The following is a 23642-nucleotide window of genomic DNA, read 5'->3' on the forward strand; positions in this document are numbered from 1 at the left end:
ACACGCTGGAATCGCTTTAATTCAACTTGGATTATTATCAAGATGGATAATTGAGTGTTTTTCGTCGCGTCGTTGTGATGTGCGCTAGCTCCGAGCTAGCCCCCCCGGACCCACCGCGCCCCCGCGGCCACCGCCGCCGTACGGAACGGCGCCGGTGCACGTTTGTACAAAGGAGGAACTCATGAAACTTAGAGGGAAACCATGGTCTTACCCGGAGATCGTCACGTTATCCCGGCGGACATCCTAATTTATCCCCTCCATCCCTTGTTGGGAAATGGGAGGTTTTGTCTATAGGAGTTTTTGTTTATAAGAGTTCTTCATTAAGAGTGTGTTTTAAACTTCCTATAATCTGTTATCTGTCCTTTTCCTCTGTATCTACCTGCGTTGTATCAATGAAATTTCCCCATGTGTGGACAATAAAGGATTAGCTTATCTTATACATGAGTTTAAGGAAAAAGAACATAATGTGACAATTGACACATTTTATACTTTATCCTGAAATTCTTGAATTATGAATTGCAAACTAATGTGCGAGTCCTCCTCTGAACTATCTGTGACTCTCTGTGTTGTCCCTTTGGGTTTTGTGACTTCTGTTGTATTGTGGCACCAATCAATATTACACAATTTAGTGTTATTCAAATACTGCCTGTATTTCTAACTAACATTTAATCATTGGGAACGTGAACAGAGTCTACAAACACAGACTTGTCTCTAAAAGATAGTTTTTCAGTCTGTTTGTTGAAACTTGTGCTGCTGCTGCTTCACTTCTCCTCTGCACATGCTCAGTTAGGCACTAGATTTCCACTATTCAGCGTGGATTTAACTCAGATCCATGGGTTTGTCCTCAGAGCACATGTGTAGGGCTCTAAAAGAAGCTGCTGTCCGCTCTGATTCTAAAAGCTCATGTTAGAGAGAACGGGCCTCTGAACACGGCCACAGACTGAGCAGCTGCAGGAGAAGAAGAACCAAGCTTCCTGCAGTACTTCTCAGCGACCTGTAGAGGCCAATAAAATACACTGTGAATTCAGCCAAACTTCAGAAACAGGCTTATTTGGTTATATTTCAGAACAATGTAAATATAGTTGTGACACACAGGTCATTTTAGATTTTATTGGCCAATCACTGCTCGTCTTGATTGCCCTGAGCGAGATGATTGGTTCGGAGAGATCGCAGACTCAGGTGAAAACAAGACGACAAAAAGCAGATAGAAAAAGAAATGAATCATCTCTCATCAAATTTGATCTTGATTAGCGCACAAAATGATTATTAAATTGTGTTAGCATCTGCTGTTTCCTGTTTATCGACGCGCGGCACTCGCATCAAGACCAAACATATAATATTTCCAGTGCATAATTATTTTAAAACAATCCAGAGCCTCGTGATTAAAAAGCGTAATTAAAGTATAATTAGGTTTTACTTATTAAAAGTATCTGTAATGTTCTGGTGACGTCAGACAAGCAGATGACACCACTGGGACAAGGTACGAGTAAGATCCGTGGAGAGGTGACAGTATGAATGCATTGTTTTTAAGCTCTACTGTTGAGCTGTTGAATAAATCCAATACTTTAACTGTAATGTGTTACTACAGAGAAAAGAAAAGAAAAAAAGAAAAAAAAAATTACATTATTCTAAAATGTTATAATGTCCTAGTTTTACACTCTGTTTCAATCATTTTAAAAATTACAGTGCTGAAAACAGTCAGTCCCAGTGCTCCATTAGACCATTTCTGCGTTCAGCTACCGTTCTTAGCCTGATTTAAACTGCTTGGACTCGCCAATACAGGATTGGAAATGGCGCTGGAGACGGATCAGACTTCTACGGCTTTACTGTCAGATTTGTTGACCTGGTTTATTCCGCGCTGCTGCTTTAATTAATCATGAGATGGTTGTAATAAAATGTGCCTGTTCATCAGAATGTGGTGGCGCACACGGGAAGAACACGCCTGAAGGATTGGACACGTTTCCTGATTCTTTAGCATCAAAGCGGCAGCTGCCTGATGATCAAAAGGGGGATTTGTACAGCTGTAACGCGCAGCACCAAACCACGGCTTGTTATTTTAAATAGATTATGTCTGAGAGGGACTTTTTGTCAATGATTCTTTCCGTTTGGAACATGAAGCGTTTCTAAGAGCAACGGAGAACGCAAAAAAGAAAAAGATAAACAGATAAACTTTTGCGAACATTTACGTCTAAACTTCTTCGTCCAAACCATTTATTGTCCTTTGAGATATTGTTTTGTTCATATACACTTTAAGTTTCCATTTTGCTAAATACAACTTTTCGTCCATTGTTACTTCGACAGTAAAAAGCTTGTCGGCTAAGGGCAGGGGGAGATAAAGGACACTTTCCCCAAAACTACTAATTACCTCTACATACTCCAGTAGAATGTATGTTTTCATGTATTTCTGATTAATCAAAATAACTATAAAGAAAGAAATACTATGCAGAGCGTGCACCTTGAATATGTAAAATAAAAAGAGAAAAAGAGAGAGAGAGAGAGCGCCCACACTGTACCTGTCCTTGAAGAAGCGCCGGAAGCCAAAGGCGATGAGCTTGAGCACCGCCTCCAGCACGAACATGGAAGTGAAGAAGTAGTTACAGTACTTCAGGGCCATATCCAGCGACTGTGAGGGGGAGAGAGGGGGAGAGAGAGAGGGGGAGAGAGAGAGGGGGAGAGAGAGGGAGAGGGGGAAGAGAGAGAGGGGGAGAGAGAGGGAGAGGGGGAGAGAGAGAGAGAGGGAGAGGGAGAAGAGAGAGAGGGGGAGAGAGAGGGAGAGGGGGAAGAGAGAGAGAGAGGGAGAGGGGGAAGAGAGAGAGGGAGAAGAGAGAGAGGGGGAGAGAGAGGGAGAGGGGGAAGAGAGAGAGGGGGGGAGAGAGAGAGAGGGAGAGGGGGGGAGAGAGAGGGGGAGAGAGAGGGAGAGGGGGAAGAGAGAGAGGGGGGGCGAGAGGGAGGGGGGAGAGAGAGAGAGAGAGAGAGAGGGGGAAGAGAGAGAGGGGGGAGAGAGAGAGGGGGAAGAGAGAGAGGGGGGAGAGAGAGAGAGAGAGAGAGGGGGAAGAGAGAGAGGGGGAGAGAGAGAGAGGTAGAAAGATAGAGCGAGAGAGAGATGGAGAGGGGGAGATAGTGTGTGAGAGAGAAAGAGAGGAGGGAGAAAGAGAGAGAGAGGAAGGAGAGAGAGGAAGGAGAGAGAGGAAGGAGAGAGAGGGGGGCAAGAGGGAGGAGAGAGAAAGAGAGAAGGAGAGCAGGATAGAGCAAGAGAGAGATGGAGAGGGGGAGATAGTGTGTGAGAGAGAAGGGGGAGGGAAACAGGGATAGAGAGAGAAAAAGAGAGAGAGGGAGAAAGAGAGAGGAGGGAGAAAGAGAGAGAGTAAGAAAAAAGGAGAGGGGGAGAGAGATTGTGTGAGAGAGAGGTGGGAGGGAAACAGGGAGTGAGAAAGAGGGGGAGAGAGAAAGATAGAGGGGGTAGAAGGAGAGCGATAGAAAGGGGGAGCGAGAGTGTGTGAGAGAGGGGGGGAAGGGAAACATGGCGTGAGTAAGAGAGGGGGAGAGAAAAGGAGAGAGAGTGTGTGAGAGAGGGGGAGATAGAGAGAGAAGGGAAAGAGGAAGAGGGAGAAAGGGAGGGAGGGAGAGAGCGAGTAAGAGATATGAGAGTCAGAGGAGAGGGAGAAGAGAGAGAAAGAAAGAAAGAAAGAGAGAGGAGATAAGAGTAAGAGTGATAAGAGGAAGAAAGAGAAGAGAAAATGAAGAAAGAAGAGGAGGAAGAGAGGAGGGAAAGACGATCGATAGTATCTCTCTTTTTTTCCTTTCCACCCAGAAAAGGAAGGAAACACGATGAGTAAGAAAGTAAGACAGAAAGAGGAAATGTAGAGAACGGATCATAATGAAAAAACATGAGGAGGAGAAGGAGAGAAGAGAGGGAGAGAGAGGAGAGAGAGAGAAGAGAGAGAGAGAGGAGAGAGAGAGGAGGGAGAGAGAGTGAGGAGGGAGAGAGAGAGAGAGAGGAGAGAGAGAGAGTCGGAGGATAGAGAGAGGAGGGAGAGAGAGAGAGAGAGAGGGATTAATACATGTGTTTGTTTTTGGAGGAGCTGAACTGTTCCCATTGTTTTTTTTGGAAAAACAAAACTGAGCCAAAGGCAAAATGAGTGAGATTACGGTAAGAACTCCCACAATGCACTTCTGCTCTGAGCTCATTCCTGGAGCTGCTGCTGGTCTCTTTGTTTACAACACAAATATACTTGAATGTACCATATCTACTTGATGAGAAATAGCTCCAGACTTTATTTTTGTTTGATTAGTTTGAATATTTTTCTGTTTTTAATCTTTTTTGTTTTGTTTTTTGGATTGCAGGATACAAAAACAAAATTAATATATATTTTTTTTTTTGACCAAATTAGATTTGGATTGGCTAAGCTTTATGTGCAAAATATAACTTACAGAGAAGTATAAGGCATATATTAAAATAGCGAAACATTAAAATAGAACACAATAAAACAATTTGATTTAAAGTCATCATTTTACAAAAATAAAATCAAAATATTAGAATAAAGTCAACATTTTTGTTTTACAATGAATTTGACATTTTAAAGGTTAAAGTGACATATGACAGGTTTTCTCATTTTGACTTTGTATGTCTGTTGTACAAATGTATTACAGTTTTACACCGATCGAGCAGGTTTTTGTGGAGATTTGAGTAATGACAGGAAGTGACATCACACTAGGGACACAACTTTTTGACGCTCTAAACATGAAATCAACAAAATAATGTCGCTCTCATATATTTTTTATTTTTCAAATTAAAAAAAAATTGCAACATTTGATGAGTTTCTGCCCAGTGTTTGCTGGGTAATTTCCTAGTGTGATGTCATCAATTACAAACAGGAAGTGAAATCATAAACCTTAAAAATTTGCTATTCTGTCATCAAATTGTTTATACTTTTTCAAGCAAAAGTCAAATATTTATCTGAACTGTATTTTAGTTTAATGAGTCAGAGGAGCTTTAACTTCTGTACTTAATCACCTTCCACCATGGGTAGTAGGACTTTAATGGTTCTAAATGAGTCAAAACGTTTTTAAAGTATGTTATTTTAGCATCACAATCGTTCAGAATTGTTCCTTTTCTGCCGCGTGTTGCTTTGTTTACAGGTACGTGACTGGATCAGTGTAAAGGCCGAGCGCTGCTTTCAGATCGCACTCACAAGGATAATGAACCGCACTAAATACATGTGCTGGATTTAGCAAGTTTATCTGCATTTGAAAGACAAGATCTGTCTAATTTTATTTTAGTATATATTTATTTGTTTGAAAATAAAGACATTTTTAAGAAGGACCAAAACATTGTTGGATTTGTCTGGATACATTTGTAATTGGTAAATTGTGTGAATAAGACTAAATTAAAAGCAACAATTTAACAGAATAATAATAATAGGGCATTTATTATTATTTTTTTCTGTTTGTTTGTGATTTATATGTTATTGTTAATTATTTATGTTTTTAAGTTATTTAGTATGCATGTTATTTTCAATTTTTTCATTACTCTATTAAATTGTATTATATTTTCTTAGGGGTGGAAAAAAGTTTTAGTAGTAGGAAAATGGAACATTACCGTTGTAAACGGGCGAAGCACTTTTTTAGTAGTAGGAAAATGGAACATTACCGTTGTAAACGGGCGAAGCCCGTGCAAAAGTGCGCACTAAATGAGCACTTTACATTGAGATGACGACCGCTTCGCGGTCGTCATCCCCATATAAAGCACTCATTTGCGCTAAGTAGCTCACGAATACGTTCCCCATCTCTTGCATGTTCCGTGCATATAAGCATGTAATGCAAAAATTGAACATTATTACTGTACAGAGGGCCAAAAACACAAAGTGGGCGGAGCCCACTCAAAATTAACGAAAGTACCCGTCAGTGACCAGGGACCCACACCATGAGATGATCTTTGGTGACGTCATTTCCGGTGAGTGTGTCGCGTTTTCAGAGCTGTTCGTTCTTAGAGCCTTTTACCGATTAATCCATGAATTATACACACTATTTACGCATCATATACACGAAAGTGAACGTTTGATTTCTCCGCAAACAATCCGGAGCCTCAAGCCGCTCGCTTTTCAGTATTTCGTGGATTAAAAAGCCCTCCTCACTCTCTAGCTCCAGCCTGAACTAGCCTAGCGTAGCCTAGCCGCTAGCGTCATGGCTGGATCTACCTTTACCTGTTTGAGCTGTCATATGTCGAGTCAGAACCCTGGCTCCTTCTCTGACGATAGGTGCGTGAAGTGCAGTGTAGTGGTAGTTTTGGAGGCCAGGGTTACGGAGTTAGAAGCGCGGATCCGCTGTTTAGAGGAGCTTAAGTCCAGTTATAGTTCGGTTTTAGCGCGAGGGCTACTGGACCGCGCTGCAGGGCGTAGCATTAGCATTAGCAGTAGCAGTAAGGCCGAGCTCAGCCCCTCAGCGTCTCCCGTGCAGCCGGGACTAGACCAGGAACAGAATAGGGACCAATTTGTGACAGTTCGGAGGGGACAAGGCGCTAAGCGCCGAACCTCAGAGCGCCGTGAGCTTCACGTCTATAATAGGTTTTCTCCCCTCAGCGATCACACGCCCGCTGAACACACGAGAGAAACTGTTGTAATCGGGAGTTCTATTGTTAGAGACGTGAAGCTGCCAGCTGCTAGCGTTAGGTGTTACCCGGGGGCCAGAATGGGTGACATCGAAGGAAACCTTAGGATCTTAAAGCGGAGTAGGACCCGTTTCCGGCGAGTCGTGGTTCACGCAGGCGGTAACGACGCCCGGCGGAGACAATCAGAGGTGCTCAAAGTTCAAGTAGCCGCGGTGTGTGACCTAGCGAAGTCGATGTCGGACACTGTAATATTTTCTGGTCCCCTGCCCAATCGGATCAATGCTGAATTGTACAGCCGTCTCTCAGCATTCAACAACTGGTTATCCAGATGGTGCCCTCAAAACAACGTTGTCTTTATTGATAACTGGAGTGCGTTTTGGGGAAAGCCCGGGCTCATACGCAGGGATGGCATCCATCCGACTTCGGAGGGTACATTCCTATTAGTTCGGAATTTGACCGATAGTCTTAGTCGTGTTAAGTGACCATCTAGGGATGAGCCCCAGGTGCAGAGCAGCAGTTCAAGACGCTCCTCTGTCGCTGAACTCTCGCCCGTTCTGTTACATGTGAAGTGTTCAGATTCAAGACAGATAGAGACTGTGTGTGTCCCTCGTGTCCCTCGTGTCCCTCGTACAAATAATGCCAAAAAGTCACATCTCAGAAAAAATATTTCAGGCGTCAGACCAAATAACTTAAGGAAAATAACAATCACAAATGACACAAATACACAAATGAATAAACACGTAAAATGTGGACTGCTAAACATTAGAGCAATTTCCTCCAAATCGCTCTTAGTTAATGAATTAATTAGTGACTATAACATAGATCTTCTAGCTCTAACTGAAACGTGGCTTCAACAAGACGACTACGTCAGACTAAATGAGTCCACCCCACCCAGCCATGTTAACTTTCAGACTGCCAGGAGCAGAGGCCGAGGTGGTGGTGTGGCAGTGATCTCCCACTCAAGCCTACTCATGAGCCCTAAAACTAACAATGCATTTCACTCATTTGAAAGCCTTATGCTGTCGATCACATGTCCAAATATGAAAAACCAAAAAGGAGTTTTGTTCATAGTTATCTACCGACCTCCTGGTCCCTACTCAGAGTTTTTAACAGAGTTTTCTGACTTTATATCAAACTTAGTGTTAGCCTGGGATAAAATAGTTATAGTTGGAGACTTTAATATCCACGTGAACATGAGTGATGACGCTCTCAGTAATGCCTTCAGCGCCTTGTTAGACAGCATTGGTTTCACTCAGAATGTAAATAAACCGACTCACACTCACAAGAACACTCTGGATCTTGTCCTAACGTATGGAACAGAGATTAGTGACCTCAGTGTCCTCCCTCAAAACCCTATATTGTCAGATCATTTCCTAATTACCTTTCAGTTTATTCTTAAAGATCATCCAGTCCCACAAAATAAAGTTATAATGAAAAGGACAATATCTGAAAAATCTATCTCAAAATTCAAAGAAATAATAGAGCCAATATTCAGTGACATGTCATGTGATCCTGCTGAGAACAGCTTTAGTCCCAGTTTAAGTGATCAATGTGTCGACTTGACCATGAATTCTCTGAAGTCTGCTCTTGACGTTGTCGCGCCGTTAAAACAGAAGGTCATTAGGCCAAAGCGCGCCTCCCCATGGTACAACCAAGAACTGCGTTCACATAAACAAAGAGTTAGAAAGTTAGAGGGATTATTTCGTCGCTCTCACACCGAAGAATCCCTAAAAGCATGGAAAAGTTGCCTGCTGTCCTATCAGCAGGCTCTGCGTGAGGCCCAAACCAGATATTATTCAAATCTAATAGAAGTCAACAAAAGTAACACTAAATTCCTTTTCAGCACTGTAGCTAGGCTAACAAACTGTCACAGTGCAGTAGAGCCCTCAATCCCAGCTACACTCAGCTCTGATGATTTCCTCCTATTTTTTAATAATAAAATAAAAACAATCAGAGATAAATTAGATGAAATTACCCCCGCTATTAGCCCTGAACTAGCCCAAGCTGTAAATCTAACGTCCCATATAAATCCACCTGTAAACCTAGAAAGGTTCACAGCTGTTGATCAAGCAGAGATAACTTCAGCCATTATGTCCTCTAAAAGCTCAACTTGTGTCCTAGACCCCATTCCAAGCAGACTCCTCAAAGACATTCTCCCCCTAATTATAGACCCTATTCTTAATATAATAAATACTTCACTCGAAAGTGGCTATGTTCCACAGTCCTTCAAACATGCAGTCATTAAACCTCTTCTGAAAAAGCCTAATCTAGATCCCGACCTATTGGTAAACTACAGACCTATTTCAAATCTTCCCTTCGTCTCTAAAATCCTTGAAAAAGTTGTAGTAAAACAGCTTTGTCGCCACCTGCAGGACAATAACTTATTTGAAGTTTTCCAGTCAGGGTTCAGAGCCCACCACAGCACTGAAACTCCACTAGTTAAAGTCACAAATGATTTGTTATTAGCCGCTGACGATGGACTGGTCTCAATCCTGGTTCTGTTGGACCTCAGCGCAGCGTTTGACACCATCGACCACAACATTCTACTGCAGAGGTTAGAATGTGATGTAGGTGTTGGAGGAACAGCCCTCAGCTGGTTTAAATCCTATCTATCTGATAAGTTCCAATTTGTAAATGTAAACCAGAGCTCCTCACCAAGCTCTAAAGTAATTTACGGTGTGCCACAGGGTTCGGTACTCGGTCCAATTCTGTTTACTCTTTATATGCTGCCATTAGGCAACATTATCAGAAAGCATGACATTAACTTCCACTGCTATGCAGACGACACTCAGCTGTATTTATCAATGAAACCTGATCAGAGCGATCAAGTAGACAGACTTAGTACTTGTGTGAAGGAGATAAAAACCTGGATGACACTAAACTACCTGCTTCTTAACCCTGAAAAAAACGAGGTCATTGTGCTTGGCCCTAAGCATCTACGAGACGCTCTATCTGAGCAGATAGTCACACTGGACAATGTCAGTGTAGCCTCCAGTTCTACTGTAAGAAACCTTGGAGTCTTATTTGACCAGGAGCTCTCATTTAAAGCTCATATAAATCAAGCTTGTAAAACAGCCTATTTCCATTTGCGCAACAAGAGCCAAAATCAGAAGAATCCTGCCTAAAAGTGATGCCGAAAAACTTATCCATGCATTTGTAACGACTAGATTAGACTACTGTAACTCCCTGCTTGCAGCGTGTCCTAAAAGCTCCATAAAAAGCTTTCAACTGGTTCAAAATGCAGCAGCAAGATTACTAACAGGAACAAAAAGAAGAGAGCACATTACGCCAGTGCTGAAGTCTCTTCACTGGCTCCCCGTCGAGTCCAGAATCAAATTCAAAATTCTACTCTTGACCTACAAAGCCATAAATGACATGGCCCCATCCTACCTCAAAGATGCTATAGAACCATATCATCCAAACAGAGCTCTTCGCTCTCAGAATGCTGGCCTTCTGGTGGTGCCAAGAGTCTCTAAAAGTACTGTAGGAGGTAGAGCGTTTAGCTACCAAGCTCCTGTGTTATGGAATCAGCTCCCGACCCATGTTAAATATGCTGACACAGTCTCTTCATTTAAGTCCAGGCTTAAAACGTTCCTCTTCGAAATCGCTTATGGTCAGAGTAGTTAGGAACAGAAACATAAACCCACAGCTTTAGCTACGCTGCCCTAGGAGTAACTGTGCTGGGGGAAGTATGACAGCTTGAGCACTATCCTCTTCTTCTTCTGACTACTTATGCTATCAAACAATATTTATTTTTTGATTCCACTTGCAAACTGTTCACCGCCTTCTTTTCTTTCTCTCACTCCTGAGGACCTGTGGACCCAGATGCCCCTCCCCTGGTGAAGTGGTCCCTGCCCTGTGTGGACGGTCCCTCATCTGCCTGAAGAGTGGCTCCAGTTCGCCTCAGTCGGTCCCTCTTCTGCCTGAAGAGTGGGTCCAGCTCGCCTCCGACGGTCCCTCATCTGCCTGAAGAGTGGGTCCAGCTCGCCTCCGACGGTCCCTCTTCTGCCTGAAGAGTGGGTCCAGCTCGACTCAGACGGTCCCTCTTCTGCCTGAAGAGTGGGTCCAGCTCGACTCAGACGGTCCCTCTTCTGCCTGAAGAGTGGGTCCAGCTCGACTCAGACGGTCCCTCATCTGCCTGAAGAGTGGGTCCAGCTCCAGTCTCCTCGTGTCCGTCTGTGAGAGTCGGATCTCTCCTTCACTGGAACTCCTCCAGGTTTCTACGCTTTTTTCCCAAAGAGGTTTTTTTTGTAGTTTTTCCTGGCCGAGAAGGAGAGTCTAAGGACAGAGGACCCTGGGACATCGTCCCTCGCCACCACAGACATTGTCTGACTCCATCGCCACCACAGACATTGTTGATTCATTTCTCCCTGTGGCCCTCAGAGGCAACTGTTGTTGTGATTTTGGGCCTTACAAAAATAAATTGATTTGATTTGATTTGATGAGGTAGGAAAGCGCGAGCGCTTTCCGAAAATGTATAGTTTATGATATTTGAAAAATGGGAAACATTGTTTTCGCATCGGAATATTATTCTTTCTTCTTTCTTCTTTCTTCTTCTCGGGACCAACCCCCCTATTTTTCACCCAGTGAACATTGACGAAAAGTCACAAAAATGTTCACACCTCTAAAAATCGTGCCTCTCTACATTCTGGCTATTTCCCTTTTCTAAAACAAAAAAAAAATTGGCGCGTCAGCGCCCCCAAATGTACCAAAAATGCATTGAGAGATGGGAAATGACCCAAAAAAAATCTGATCGTAGAATCATGAAATTTGGCGCCGAGGTAAATGGTGACAAGAGAAGTAAAAAATATTATTACGGCAACGCCGTCCGCCCAACCAAATGTCGGCCATATTGCTTCAAAAATGGCTAAACATGACTTCGGAGTTTTTCCAAACGTCGTACTTTTACGAACTCCTCCCAGGGCGTTGGCCCTAAAAAGCTGAAATTTGGTGAAAATGCTACTGAGGAGTGGGACATCAAAAGTTATCCAAATTACATTGATACCTCTCACGGTCTCTGTGCGGCAAAGCCGCAAACTGTAGCTAGAATTTCAGAAATCTCCCATATTTAAAATTTCTGCCGTTTGCGCAGATAAAGTCCGAATTGCGTCAAATTAGAATCAGTTGTTAAACTCTTTGCCCTAAACCTACTTGAAGTGAAATAAATTAATTTGGCGCCACAGCGCCCCCTACAGATTTTATATGGAGGTTAAATGTTTAGTTTTGCGAAATTATATGAAATTTGACACACAACTCAATTTTAGCATCCCCATCAAAAAAGTCAATGAGACCCATGTCATAATTGTTATGGCGTTGCCGTAACGATGACCGAAACCTTTCATGTTATTCCAATGGGGAAATCGCCAGAACATGTTTACACTTTAGACTTTCACAAACTCCTCCCAGGGCGTTAGACATATTAACCTGAAATTTGGTGAGACTCATCTTCAGGACCATCAAAAGTTATCCACATTTTCATTCAAAGAGTCACGGTGTCTGTGCGGCAAAGCCGCACATTTTGCCAAGAATTCAAAATAAAATTGCTTTTTGATGGTAAAACAAAGGGGAGAAGATGTGACAGCGTCACAGATTCAGCAGTAGGCGTAATAAAAGGACAATTGGGGCGCGTTAGCGCCCCCTCCTCTTGCGGCGTGGCGGCGGTGTGGCGAGGGCCGATCATTGCCGCTTGCGGCTATATCTTAAATTATTTTTTTCATTAAAGCCACAGTGTGTAACTTTCTGCAGATGGCACTCACTGCATGATTCCATGGAAATAGAACGTTAAAACCATACTTTGGAACATTAACATATATTTTCATTCTATACTATAGAATGTTATAGCTAAAGCAACAACATTTCCATGGAAACAAGCTGGAGGAGGCTCCCAGGCAAAGTACGAGTCAGGTTTGTGGAGCCGCAAGCCCAATCACAGTATTTTTTTTCTTGCTGCCCATATTGATTAAAAAATATAATTATAACACATTTATTACCACACACATAACAATACTGAGCTGTATAACCTAAGAGCAACTAAATCATTACTAATCAAACACTTTGATTAACGTTAATAACGATCAAAGACTTATATCATAATCAACAAATAGTTTCTTCAGAGCGGTTCAGGCTCAGTAACTGCTTCATTATAACCCGATAATAAGCTTTGCTCATGTTTGTTACGCTGATTAAAGTTAGACTATTCCCCCGCCCTGTGTCACAGCGTGCGGCGTGCTTCTGCAGCTCTGGAGTGAGTGTCTCCAGCTCTGGAGTGTGCTTCTGCAGCTCTGTAGTGAGCGGCTGCAGCTCTGGAGTGTGCCTCTGCAGCTCTGGAGTGAGCGTCTGCAGCTCTGGAGTGTGCGTCTGCAGCTCTGGAGTGAGTGTCTGCAGCTCTGGAGTGTGCGTCTGCAGCGAGCGTCTGCAGCTCTGGAGTGAGTGTCTCCAGCTCTGGAGTGTGCTTCTGCAGCTCTGTAGTGAGCGGCTGCAGCTCTGGAGTGTGCTTCTGCAGCTCTGGAGTGAGCGTCTGCAGCTCTGGAGTGTGCGTCTGCAGCTCTGGAGTGAGTGTCTGCAGCGAGCGTCTGCAGCTCTGGAGTTAGGGTCTGCAGCTCTGGAGTGTGTGTCTGCAGCTCTGGAGTGTGTGTCTGCAGCTCTGGAGTGTGTGTCTGCAGCTCTGGAGTGAGCGTCGGCAGCTCTGGAGTGAGCGTCTGCAGCTCTGGAGTGTGCGTCTGCAGCGAGCGTCTGCAGCTCTGGAGTGAGCGTCTGCAGCTCTGGAGTGAGGGTCTGCAGCTCTGGAGTGTGTGTCTGCAGCTCTGGAGTGAGCGTCGGCAGCTCTGGAGTGAGCGTCTGCAGCTCTGGAGTGTGCGTCTGCAGCGAGCATCTGCAGCTCTGGAGTGAGCGTCTGCAGCTCTGGAGTGAGGGTCTGCAGCTCTGGAGTGTGTGTCTGCAGCTCTGGAGTGTGTGTCTGCAGCTCTGGAGTGTGCGTCTGCAGCGAGCGTCTGCAGCTCTGGAGTGAGCGTCTGCAGCTCTGGAGTGAGGGTCTGCAGCTCTGGAGTGTGTGTCTGCAGCTCTGGAGTGTGCGTCTGCAGCGAGCGTCTGCAGCTCTGGAGTGAGCGTCTGCAGCTCTGGAGTGAGGGTCTGCAGCTCTGGAGTGTGCGTCTGCAGCGAGCGTCTGCAGCTCTGGAGTGAGCGTCTGCAGCTCTGGAGTGAGTGTCTGCAGCTCTGGAGTGAGCGTCTGCAGCTCTGGAGTGTGCGTCTTCAGCTCTGGAGTGTGCGTCTGCAGCTCTGGAGTGAGCGTCTGCAGCTCTGGAGTGTGCGTCTGCAGCTCTGGAGTGTGCGTCTGCAGCTCTGGAGTGAGCGTCTGCAGCTCTGGAGTGTGCGTCTGCAGCTCTGGAGTGTGCGTCTGCAGCTCTGGAGTGAGCGTCTGCAGCTCTGGAGTGAGCGTCTGCAGCTCTGGAGTGTGCGTCTGCAGCTCTGGAGTGTGCGTCTGCAGCTCTGGAGTGAGCGTCTGCAGCTCTGGAGTGAGCGTCTGCAGCTCTGGAGTGAGCGTCTGCAGCTCTGGAGTGAGCGTCTGCAGCTCTGGAGTGAGCGTCTGCAGCTCTGGAGTGAGCGTTAGCAGCTCTGGAGTGAGCGTTAGCAGCTCTGGAGTGAGCGTCTGCAGCTCTGGAGTGAGCGTCTGCAGTTCTGGAGTGTGCGGCGTGCGGCTGCTCACGTGCGGCTGGTCGAAGTGCTCCAGGGACATGGTGATGACGTTGATGCAGATGATGAAGGTGATGATCAGGTCCAGGTAGTGGTTGGTGCAGAGCGTGTGGATCATGAGGCGCACGCGGCCGTAGCTGGAGTAGTAGGGCACCTGCTGGGCCTCTGCGGACACACAACCACACACCACGCTTTGAGAAAAGTTAAAGAAGGCGTGTCAAACTCTTCTAAAATGATGTATTGGACGATTAATAGAAAGATCGCTAATTTGAAACGGATACTCGGCTTCATCACCATAAACAAGCAGCAGACGATTGGGAAAAAAGATGCTCGTCATGTTTATTCTGCTCGTTTTACCACACAGACCTCACATTATAACCCTAAAGACATTGTTTTATTCTTGCGCAGATTTATTTTTAGAATTTGTACGGGAATTTTTATTGATTTATGGGAATTAAGTTGCGTAAACAGGGAATAAACACGTCTGGAGGTTGTCTCTTCTTATAACGACTTAAATCCATGCAAATACACTTAAATATCTGCACTTTCACGATCATGGCCGAGAGTAACAGCGTTAGAAAAGTTACATCCACCGAGGAGAGAAAGACAGACTTGTTCCACCGAGTGAGTGTCCCACAGAGTTGAATTTGTGTTTCAAACGTTTCACACTGGAAAAAAAAAAAATCTTAAAAAATTTCTGGTATTAAAAAGAGCTTGATTTAAGTAATGTTTATATACTGTATTTTTATTTTATTTTATTTCCATGCCTTATATATATTTTAATTGTATTGCATATACTGCATATTTTATTTTTTTATATTATATACTGCTTATTTTATTTTTTATGTATATACTGTATATTTTTACTGTACAATTACGATTTATGTTTTCTCATTCCAAGTGAGAAAATGCTTGTTTTTTCCTCATTTTTTGTAAAACAGGTAAATTTTAAGCCTTGTTCCATTGGCAAATCATGTTTTAAAACATTCAAAATAAACTCAAATCACGATAAATACTACTCAATTCAACACCTTTTCACATTTGAACACCCTAAAGAAGAGTGGGATGATTAGGATTTAAAGTGACAAAAGGACTAGGAAAATCAACACTGAATACATGTTTTTTCTCCACTTTTTGCTTCAAATGCCTCTAAAAAAGAACAGATTCATGTACATTTCTCCCTGCGGCACAATACTCTCTCTGATTATTTCAAACGAGGGACAATCCCGTTAGGTTGGAACAGAACTCACTCCTCCTCTTCTTCTCCATGCGCTTCTGCCTTTTCTCCTCTCGCCTCTTGGCCTCCTCCACCTCCTGATGCTGACGACACTTGTGGAAGTTCTCCACCACCACGCCCACGAACATGTTCAGCACGAAGAAGCTCACGATCAGCAGGAAGGAGATGAAGTACAGCAGCATCCACGGGTTGTTGTTGGTGACAGGCTGAAATCAGAACAACAAAGAAAAGAAAAGAAACAATATGACATTAAACACGCCAGGAATCAACTAATGGCACTTTACACCTTTTTAAAACTAGACAAATACTCTTATTTAGGCAAAAATGTCCATGAAATAAAAATGAAATTATTTACCAGTGCAGTAAGTGAATTTTACATATTACGAATGTTTGAAATATAACAAGATAAATCAGTTTTTGTGTGTGTCTAGATTTAGATTAATACATCTTGGTAAGGTTTATGAAATTTGCAGTGATTATCATGATTTGGGTAATTTTAGGCAAAGCAATATCATCTCCATAGAAACTATAGTGGTAGACCTCCCCCCTCTCTCTCCCAACAAGAAAAATGACATAGTGCACCTTTAATTCACTTAAAATGCCTAGATTATTTATTTTATTTTCTTGTATTTTCTTGTATTTATTGTATTTATTGTATTTATTGTATTTATTGTATTTATTTTATTTATTTTATTTATTTTATTTATTTTATTTATTTTATTTATTTTATTTATTGTATCAATTTTATTTATTGTATCAATTTTATTTATTATATCATTTTGATTTATTGTATCAATTGTATTTATTTATTTCATTTTAAATTTTTAAATTTTAAATTAAAATTTGTATTTTTTATTTTTTATTATTTTTTATTTAATTGTATGTATTTTATTTATTTTATAACATAGTATAAAAATAATACCAAAAAGACAGTGCTGCAATCAAAAGTTAGAAGTTTATCTAATTGACTAAATCTTAAGTGCAATTAGTTGCGGTTAAATTACAGTGAAGTTGAAACCGTTTAGAAATAGTGTCGGTGTAATCCCTCATTCGTCCAGGCGTGTTCCATAGTAGAAAAAGCTTCAGTTGTAGTCATCTGGACTCCGTTTGAAAAAAGGCTCCTCCCAATGGGCGGGTCTTACCACAGAACAGTATTAATATCGGAGTTCTCGATCTAAATTCTTTTATTGACAATGACTCTTGGATGAGAGTCGAAACGTCTATTTTTTCAAACTGAGTCCAGATGACTACAACTGAAGTTTAGAAATAGTAAAAATAATTCCAAATGGTACTCAAACTAGCTGTAACTTTCTGCGTGACTTACAGCTCTGCACAGTACACAGGATACACATATATGAAGTATATTTAGAGCGGTCACCTGCTGGTCCACGGCCACAGCGTCCAGCCCGTGGTACATGATGTTCACCCAGCCGTCTTTGGACGCCAGAACGAACAGAGACATCAGCGCCTGGAAACAAGGAGAAAAGCACATCTTTATTCACTCTCAGACAGAGACAGACATTGCAATAAAAGGTTACGACACGCTGTAATCCTGAAGGCAACGTTAAATATAGTATAATACACTTTCTGTCCCTTAACTGACATCGGATCTATATGCTAATGAGCTTAAATGTCAGTTAGTGTGCGTCTCTGTTTAAAAGGACAGGGAAACGGCTATTTACAGGGCTAAAAAAGTGTAATTTGTGGAGAACTGTGTAATATAAATAGTGGGGAAAAAAAGCAATCAACAATTCAAAATTAAATATTATGTCTTTTGAAAGGTCAAAAGTCCTCAAAATGGCACCAGTAAACAGGAAGCTGAATCACACACACACACACACACACACACACACATACATTGATAAATAAATAAAAATAATACATAAATAAATAAATAGTGCTAGATAAGTAATTGTCGTGGAGTCAACATTTCTGTTAGTATTAAAAATCACAAATTTGTCTTCATCAACAAAGTACTCATTTTAAATCAACAAATGCATTAAAATTCAATGTTAAATGTGTTAAAACCAAGCTCTGATCTCACTCGTGTGCATCTGAGTGCTTTTACTTCGAAAAAAACGACTGCATTTGTTTAATATTTTGTGATTAATCTCAGTTTGCCTCCATTTGTCATTCAGAATGTATTTGTTTGCACACCTATAAATGGTCAATACGGCAGGAAATACCACGGCTAACGAAGCAAAACTGCTAATGCATCAAAAATATTCAACAGAACCTCCATAATTCATAACAATGGACATTTATACTACATTGTTGGTTAGTTTAGCACCTCTCTCTTGACTTGCTCGCGGCCGTTCAAAGGTAAGAGTAACCGACAGTGCACAGAAACCCAATATAGTGCGGCACAAACCTGTCCCAAGTTGTCAAAGTTGTACTTGTGGTGGACCCACTTGTAGTTGGCTTCCAGACAGTCCGACTTGTTGGTGATGTTCTTGGTGTCTGGGCCGAAGCAGTAGAAGAACTTTCCTTTGAAGAGCTGTCGGCGAGGGAACAAAGAAACAGCGAGCGTTTCACTTCCCGGGGCGAGAGTAGCGTGCTTTCTGGTGTTTGTGGAATAATGAGCAGGATGAAATGTAAGCTGACAAATAAAAACACAATTAACGCAAATGCTTCAAATGTCGACCGTTTAAAAACCAGGAAGGCTGAATTCCTGCCTTTCTATCAGTATCGGGCAGTCACAAGACACTTTTAAACTCCTTTTGGAACTTCCTTTGCCTCATCTCCACCACAGCAGCAGAACCATGAGCCTTCCCACCTCCTCTTCTTCATCACCACCGCTATTTACGTCCCGGTGTGAGATATTTTCCATGACAAACATATAATTACATGTCTGACCATCTCTGCAGGTCATAACCGTTCGCTAAAGTCCCTCTTCGCTCTTTGAACGGTCACAATTATAGATTTGTGGTAATCCATGAAGCGTCTGTGTTTTTTTAAGTCCACACTTCAAAATCCTGCTCATTATTTCTCCCTCAAATTTGTCTGCACGACACATAATCAGCTTAAACAGTTGGAACAAAGGGCCGCTCCTAATGCTCTTATGATGAACACATTTGTACATAAAACCTTCTTGTGAAGATTTGACGCGTTCTCAAATTTTGTGCTTAAGTCATGCGTTTTTTTATACAGTATTTGGAATTAAAATACTATTAGATGTATAAAGAGATCTCAGGGGTGATTTAGCAGTAGACCACGAAGCATTAGTCCAGAGACAAGCACGATGTGACAGGAGTAGATGCGCAAATACTCTACTCTGGAGCAGTGTGGTGGAGTATGAGTGTACACGGTGACCCCGTCTGATGATATGTGGGTGAAAAAAGTCATAAAAAGGATATTTAGCAACCTAAGTAGTACTATCTATTACTGTATCCTCCCACAGCAAGTCACAGGGAACTTCAAAATCCTGTGATAGTCTCCACTTTGGCGCTGTTTAGTTCATCAGAATATGTACGCAAACTCAACACTTTAAGGCACAGGTGATTAAAGGGTGTATGACAGGTTTTTACGATTTTTAAATTTTGACTTTATTTGGTGTATTTATACCTGTTGTACATATAAATTATAGTTTTACATCAATCGAGCAGGTATTTGTGGAGAAAACATTGAAAATCTGCACAGGAAGTGACATCACACTAGGGACAGTCAAAGTTTATGCAGAACGTACCCATGAAACACCTTTTTTGACTCTTTAAACAATAATTGAACAAAATAAAGTCGCTTTCATATAGTTTTATTTGTCAAATAAAAAAAAAAAAATGTCCGGTTGTTGCTTGGTAAATTCCTATTGTGATGTCATCAATTACAAACAGGAAGTGACAATATAAACCTAAATAATGTGTATTCTGTCAGAACATTTTTTATTTTATTTTTTTTTTTAGCAAAATTCAATATGTATTTATCTTAACTGCTTTTTAGTTCAATGAGTCGTCCATCCTGTCATGGGCCCTTTAAGTCAACAACCTGAATCCTCACCGTGGTAACTGTGGATAAACTTCACATCCAACAAGTGCGGCCACTTTAGAGAGATTCAAACATATCATCTGACCATATGGCACAACCAGAAGGCTTCAGGAGAGCGGAATATGGTCGATATATCGAGTCGTACTTGGCTTTGTAGTGGTTCCTATTGTTGTGTCCTGTTTGAACTCGTGTGTGGCTTTGATTCTAAAATGGGTCACCTGGCCTGCCCCCAAATGCCACGCCCTCCCTGAGAATACACACTTCTCCATTTCTTTACAAAGAATGATTTGTCATTTACCATTTACAAAATCCAACTTCAGAGTTTGTGCTTCGCTCATTGATTCTGCAGTTTTTCAGAACCTGTGGTATTTGTTCCTTTCTTTTTTCCCCCGTAAGCAGCCATATTTGATTTCTGGTGCGGATGACCATGTGTGTCCCTGATTGGCTCATCCACCTGTCAATCACGGCCATCTGAACTCAGCGGGATGAACATCACAGAGTTCTCTTAGTGTCTTCTTTAAGAGAAAGTTACAAACAAACATTTCCTTTTCTATTTCTTTCTCACGTAAACATCATTCTAAGTTAATGTTGGTGTGCAAAATTGTTTTACTGTTTGACTATAAGTTTTTAGTCAAAACAATGGCCTGTAATGGATTTTAAAATGTTAATTCTTAATAACAGGGGCTGAATGCACACTTCTGTTGGGTTCATCCTGGTTTAGTCCTGATGTGAACTTGGTTTGGTCCTATTCTACTCCTTATTTAGCCCTGGTCATGGTCTAGTGTAGGCTCAGATCTGGGTTCTGTCCCGTCCTGGCTGGGATATACTATAAGCAGTAGTGTCCTGGTCACTCGTAGGGTCAGGTGTGGTCTTCTTACCTGCACTCCCAGAATGCCAAAGATGATGAAGAACGCGCAGCAGATGAGGACGATGTTTCCGATGGGTTTGAGTGAAGTGATGAGTGTCTCCACCACCAGCTTCAGGCCAGGGGCTCGGCTGATCACCCTGGAAACAACACAACAGGACCGTGGTATGTTTTTGGACTACAAGAACAATCTGAAGGGTGCAGGTGACAATTACGGCTCAATTCTGACAGCTAACGCCAAATATCGCAATATCCATCTTTCGATACCTTCATCGCGTCATCTCCCTTGGCAGGTCATTTTCCTCAGACTTTTCCTTTGTCACGTTCACTGTTGTTCGTACCTGAGAGGGCGGAGCGTCCGCAGAAGCCTGAGCACCCTGAGGACACCCAGGATCTTGGCCCCGCCCGCCATGGACACCACGATGTCGATGAGTGAGACGAAGACCAGGAAGCCGTCCAGGATGTTCCAGCTGCTCCTCAGGTAGGCCTGCTCCCCCACGTACAGGCCCATGGACACCACCTGAGGGGAGCACGGACGGAACGCCTTAAAGGGCTGTGGTCTTTCTGTTTTTCAGAACCAGGTGAGGTTCTTTAGGACACATTCTATTCATGAATGCGTTGTTGTCATTATAGCCTTTAAACCTGCTCTTGCACCTTTGCTTTGGTATTTCATTAAAATTAAGTAGCTACTGAAAACATACATGACTTTTTTATCAGCCAGACTACTATTTACTGGCAAAAGGGAAAACAAAACAAAAGCTAGCTTGCCCCGACATGCTAATGTTAGCATGCAGTTATAATAATTAAAGTGATTTGAGGCAGAAATGATCAGAATGAATCTGGAGATGATTAAAGGACTTAAAAACAGTAGAGAAGACCTCCGTTCCCATCTGAGGAAGAGGACCTCGTAAACAGGATTCATCAAAGGTGCGTGAATGAAGCTAAGTACAACTCCAGGTTTTTGACACATTTTGTATAGTAAGATAAATGATCCAGTTATAGTCTTTAATGCATACAAATCCATCAGTATGTTTGTGTCATCATATTATTTAAGATGCTGCTTGTTACCATGGAGATGTTTTATTTGTTTTTATGGGGATTTTAATGCATCTTTTCCTTTTCTGTAAAGCACATTTTATATATAAATAGAGCTCTACAAATAAACTTGCTTTAGATAAAATAATCTTGGGTAACACTTTATAAAAACTACACATTTAAAAGCCTTATAAAGCATGAACTAAAACTTATTCAAATGAACAAATAATTGATCAAGAATAATTCAAGTTTAATAACTACTCAGTTAATGCCCTTACTCTTTAATGATGTAGTTGCCAAGCCTAAATCATATTTAATAAACTATTTGCACATTATGAAGTCTTTGTTCATGCTTTATTATTGCTGATTAAGTTGTAGTTATTGTAAAGTGGTACCTACTTTTGCCTTGATGGATATACAGTCATTACAGAGACATTAACCTTGAACGGGGTAAAAAACATCTGCATTTTCTACAAAAGAACTCTGACTTGCCTTGTCTTTTACAACATTAACATCACAAAAATCAGCCTATTATAGTTCGTTTGGTCAAATGCAGGCGGAAAACTATTCAAAGTGATGGATCAAATATGTAATTATTGTCATTGGTTCATTATTCTATGTCACCAACAGCCGCCGGCGCGTGTACTGAAAATAAATCATTAATCATGTGAATTTGAATGTGATGTGAACATGAAAACGCCGCGGCCCACATGGGATTAACGTGACAGGCTAAACCATGAATAATTAGGCACGGAACAAGCTGTACAATGATAGAGGACGCAACAGAGAATGAAAGTGATAAATGAGTAGCTGTAAACAGTAGTTCTGGGGGATTATTCTGGAAATATTCACATGATATTTTGGAAATGCGTCAGAAATATGCTAAAATGTGTAATCTGTAAATGTTGCAGTTGAGGTTGAAGTGTCGCGCAAAATGTGAGTAGACTGTAAAATGAACCATAAAAGTGTAGAAATATCACATTTGACCCTGATTTGAAAGATGACTGCTAGTTTCTTTGTATTTTTACAAATTTTGCAACCTCTTTGATAGTTTTTATTGTTGACGATAGACAAGGCAACAATTGTTTTATCCACGTTAAAGGACACATATTCTACAATGTTTGTCTTGTTATTGGTCTTTAAACATGCTCTTGTACCTCTGCTTTGGCGTTGCATGTTTTAGAATTAGAATTTGGCATTAATATCGCCATCTACTGGCAGCAGAGGGACTTACCGTGAGTAAAGAAACAAAACCTAGCTTGCCCCCGACATGCTAACGTAAGCACGCAATTATGGTGATTTGAGGCAGAAAAGCTGAAACAAGTCTGGCAATGATTCATGGAGTTAAAAACAGCAGGACACTTATTTATGACATCATACATTGGATACACTTGAAACTGAGTGTTTTCTGAGGCTCAGACGGAGACAAACTCATGAACAGGATGAATTAAACAAGCGTGAACGAAGCTAAATACAACTCCAGGTATGTTTTTAATGTGGAAACAATGTATATTATATGGTTAAAAGCTCGGAAAAGGACATTTTGCATAATACAGTATGTTTCCATTATGATAAAAAAATAACTTAAAACAATACCATTAAACAAGTCAAAGAAGATCTAAGTAGTACATAAATCTAAATTCTAAATACCGAGCTGAGAAAACAATTCTCCAGGTATTTGTTTTATTGAGGAAACCACATTATAACATGTTTTAAAACTCATAAAGTTCAGTTTACATAATATGCCCTAATGCTACAGTAAAACCACAGCACACGCCGCACAGAGCCCAGAAGGAGAGGGCCCCGGGCAGGCAGCACTGTGGCTCCTCAATGCTTAATAATTGATTGGTGAAGTGCATAATTTATTAGGTTCTTGTGCTTAAGTTATTATGAGAACACAGACAGTAGCAAAAACTGGAGGGAAATGAGGCAGGGAAAGAGCAATGCTTTGGATTTTATTAGTGACCATTTCAGATGGAGGGGAGGGGCTTATGTAAGTCTATGAGACGTTCACAGTTTTTGACCGAAATATCCAAATCCACTGAACGTTCAACTGACAATAATCATCCATTTGTGATTGAATAATGCTGTTTTCATGTGGAAAATGTTTATGAGTAAAAAAGTTGCTGCCCGACTTCCACACCTGACATCACCTGCTGTAAAGTTTAGCTTTTACAACTACTTGTATACAACAAATATACAACTCAATTAAACGCTTTTACGATCAA

The 23642-nt window shown here is 41.8% G+C and overlaps 1 protein-coding gene across 4 annotated transcripts in view; it reads right to left on the reverse strand.

The window, feature by feature from the left end:
• Positions 1–23642, reverse strand: part of cacna1ia (calcium voltage-gated channel subunit alpha1 Ia) — a 156418-nt gene that overhangs the window by 41134 nt on the left and 91642 nt on the right. For all 4 annotated transcript variants that reach the window (XM_072442471.1, XM_072442470.1, XM_072442469.1 and 1 more), the window contains exons 20-26: positions 20721–20899; positions 20393–20519; positions 17905–18030; positions 16912–17001; positions 15547–15739; positions 14310–14461; positions 2514–2623 (exon numbers count right to left, since the gene is read on the reverse strand). In XM_072442471.1, coding sequence (XP_072298572.1) covers positions 2514–2623; positions 14310–14461; positions 15547–15739; positions 16912–17001; positions 17905–18030; positions 20393–20519; positions 20721–20899 — 977 coding nt within the window. The remainder of the gene's footprint in view (positions 1–2513; positions 2624–14309; positions 14462–15546; positions 15740–16911; positions 17002–17904; positions 18031–20392; positions 20520–20720; positions 20900–23642) is intronic.

Source organism: Eucyclogobius newberryi, unplaced genomic scaffold, assembly GCF_026437365.1.
Source record: "Eucyclogobius newberryi isolate DKJ021-1_F unplaced genomic scaffold, fEucNew1.0.hap1 SCAF_13, whole genome shotgun sequence".
NCBI lineage: Eukaryota > Metazoa > Chordata > Actinopteri > Gobiiformes > Gobiidae > Eucyclogobius > Eucyclogobius newberryi.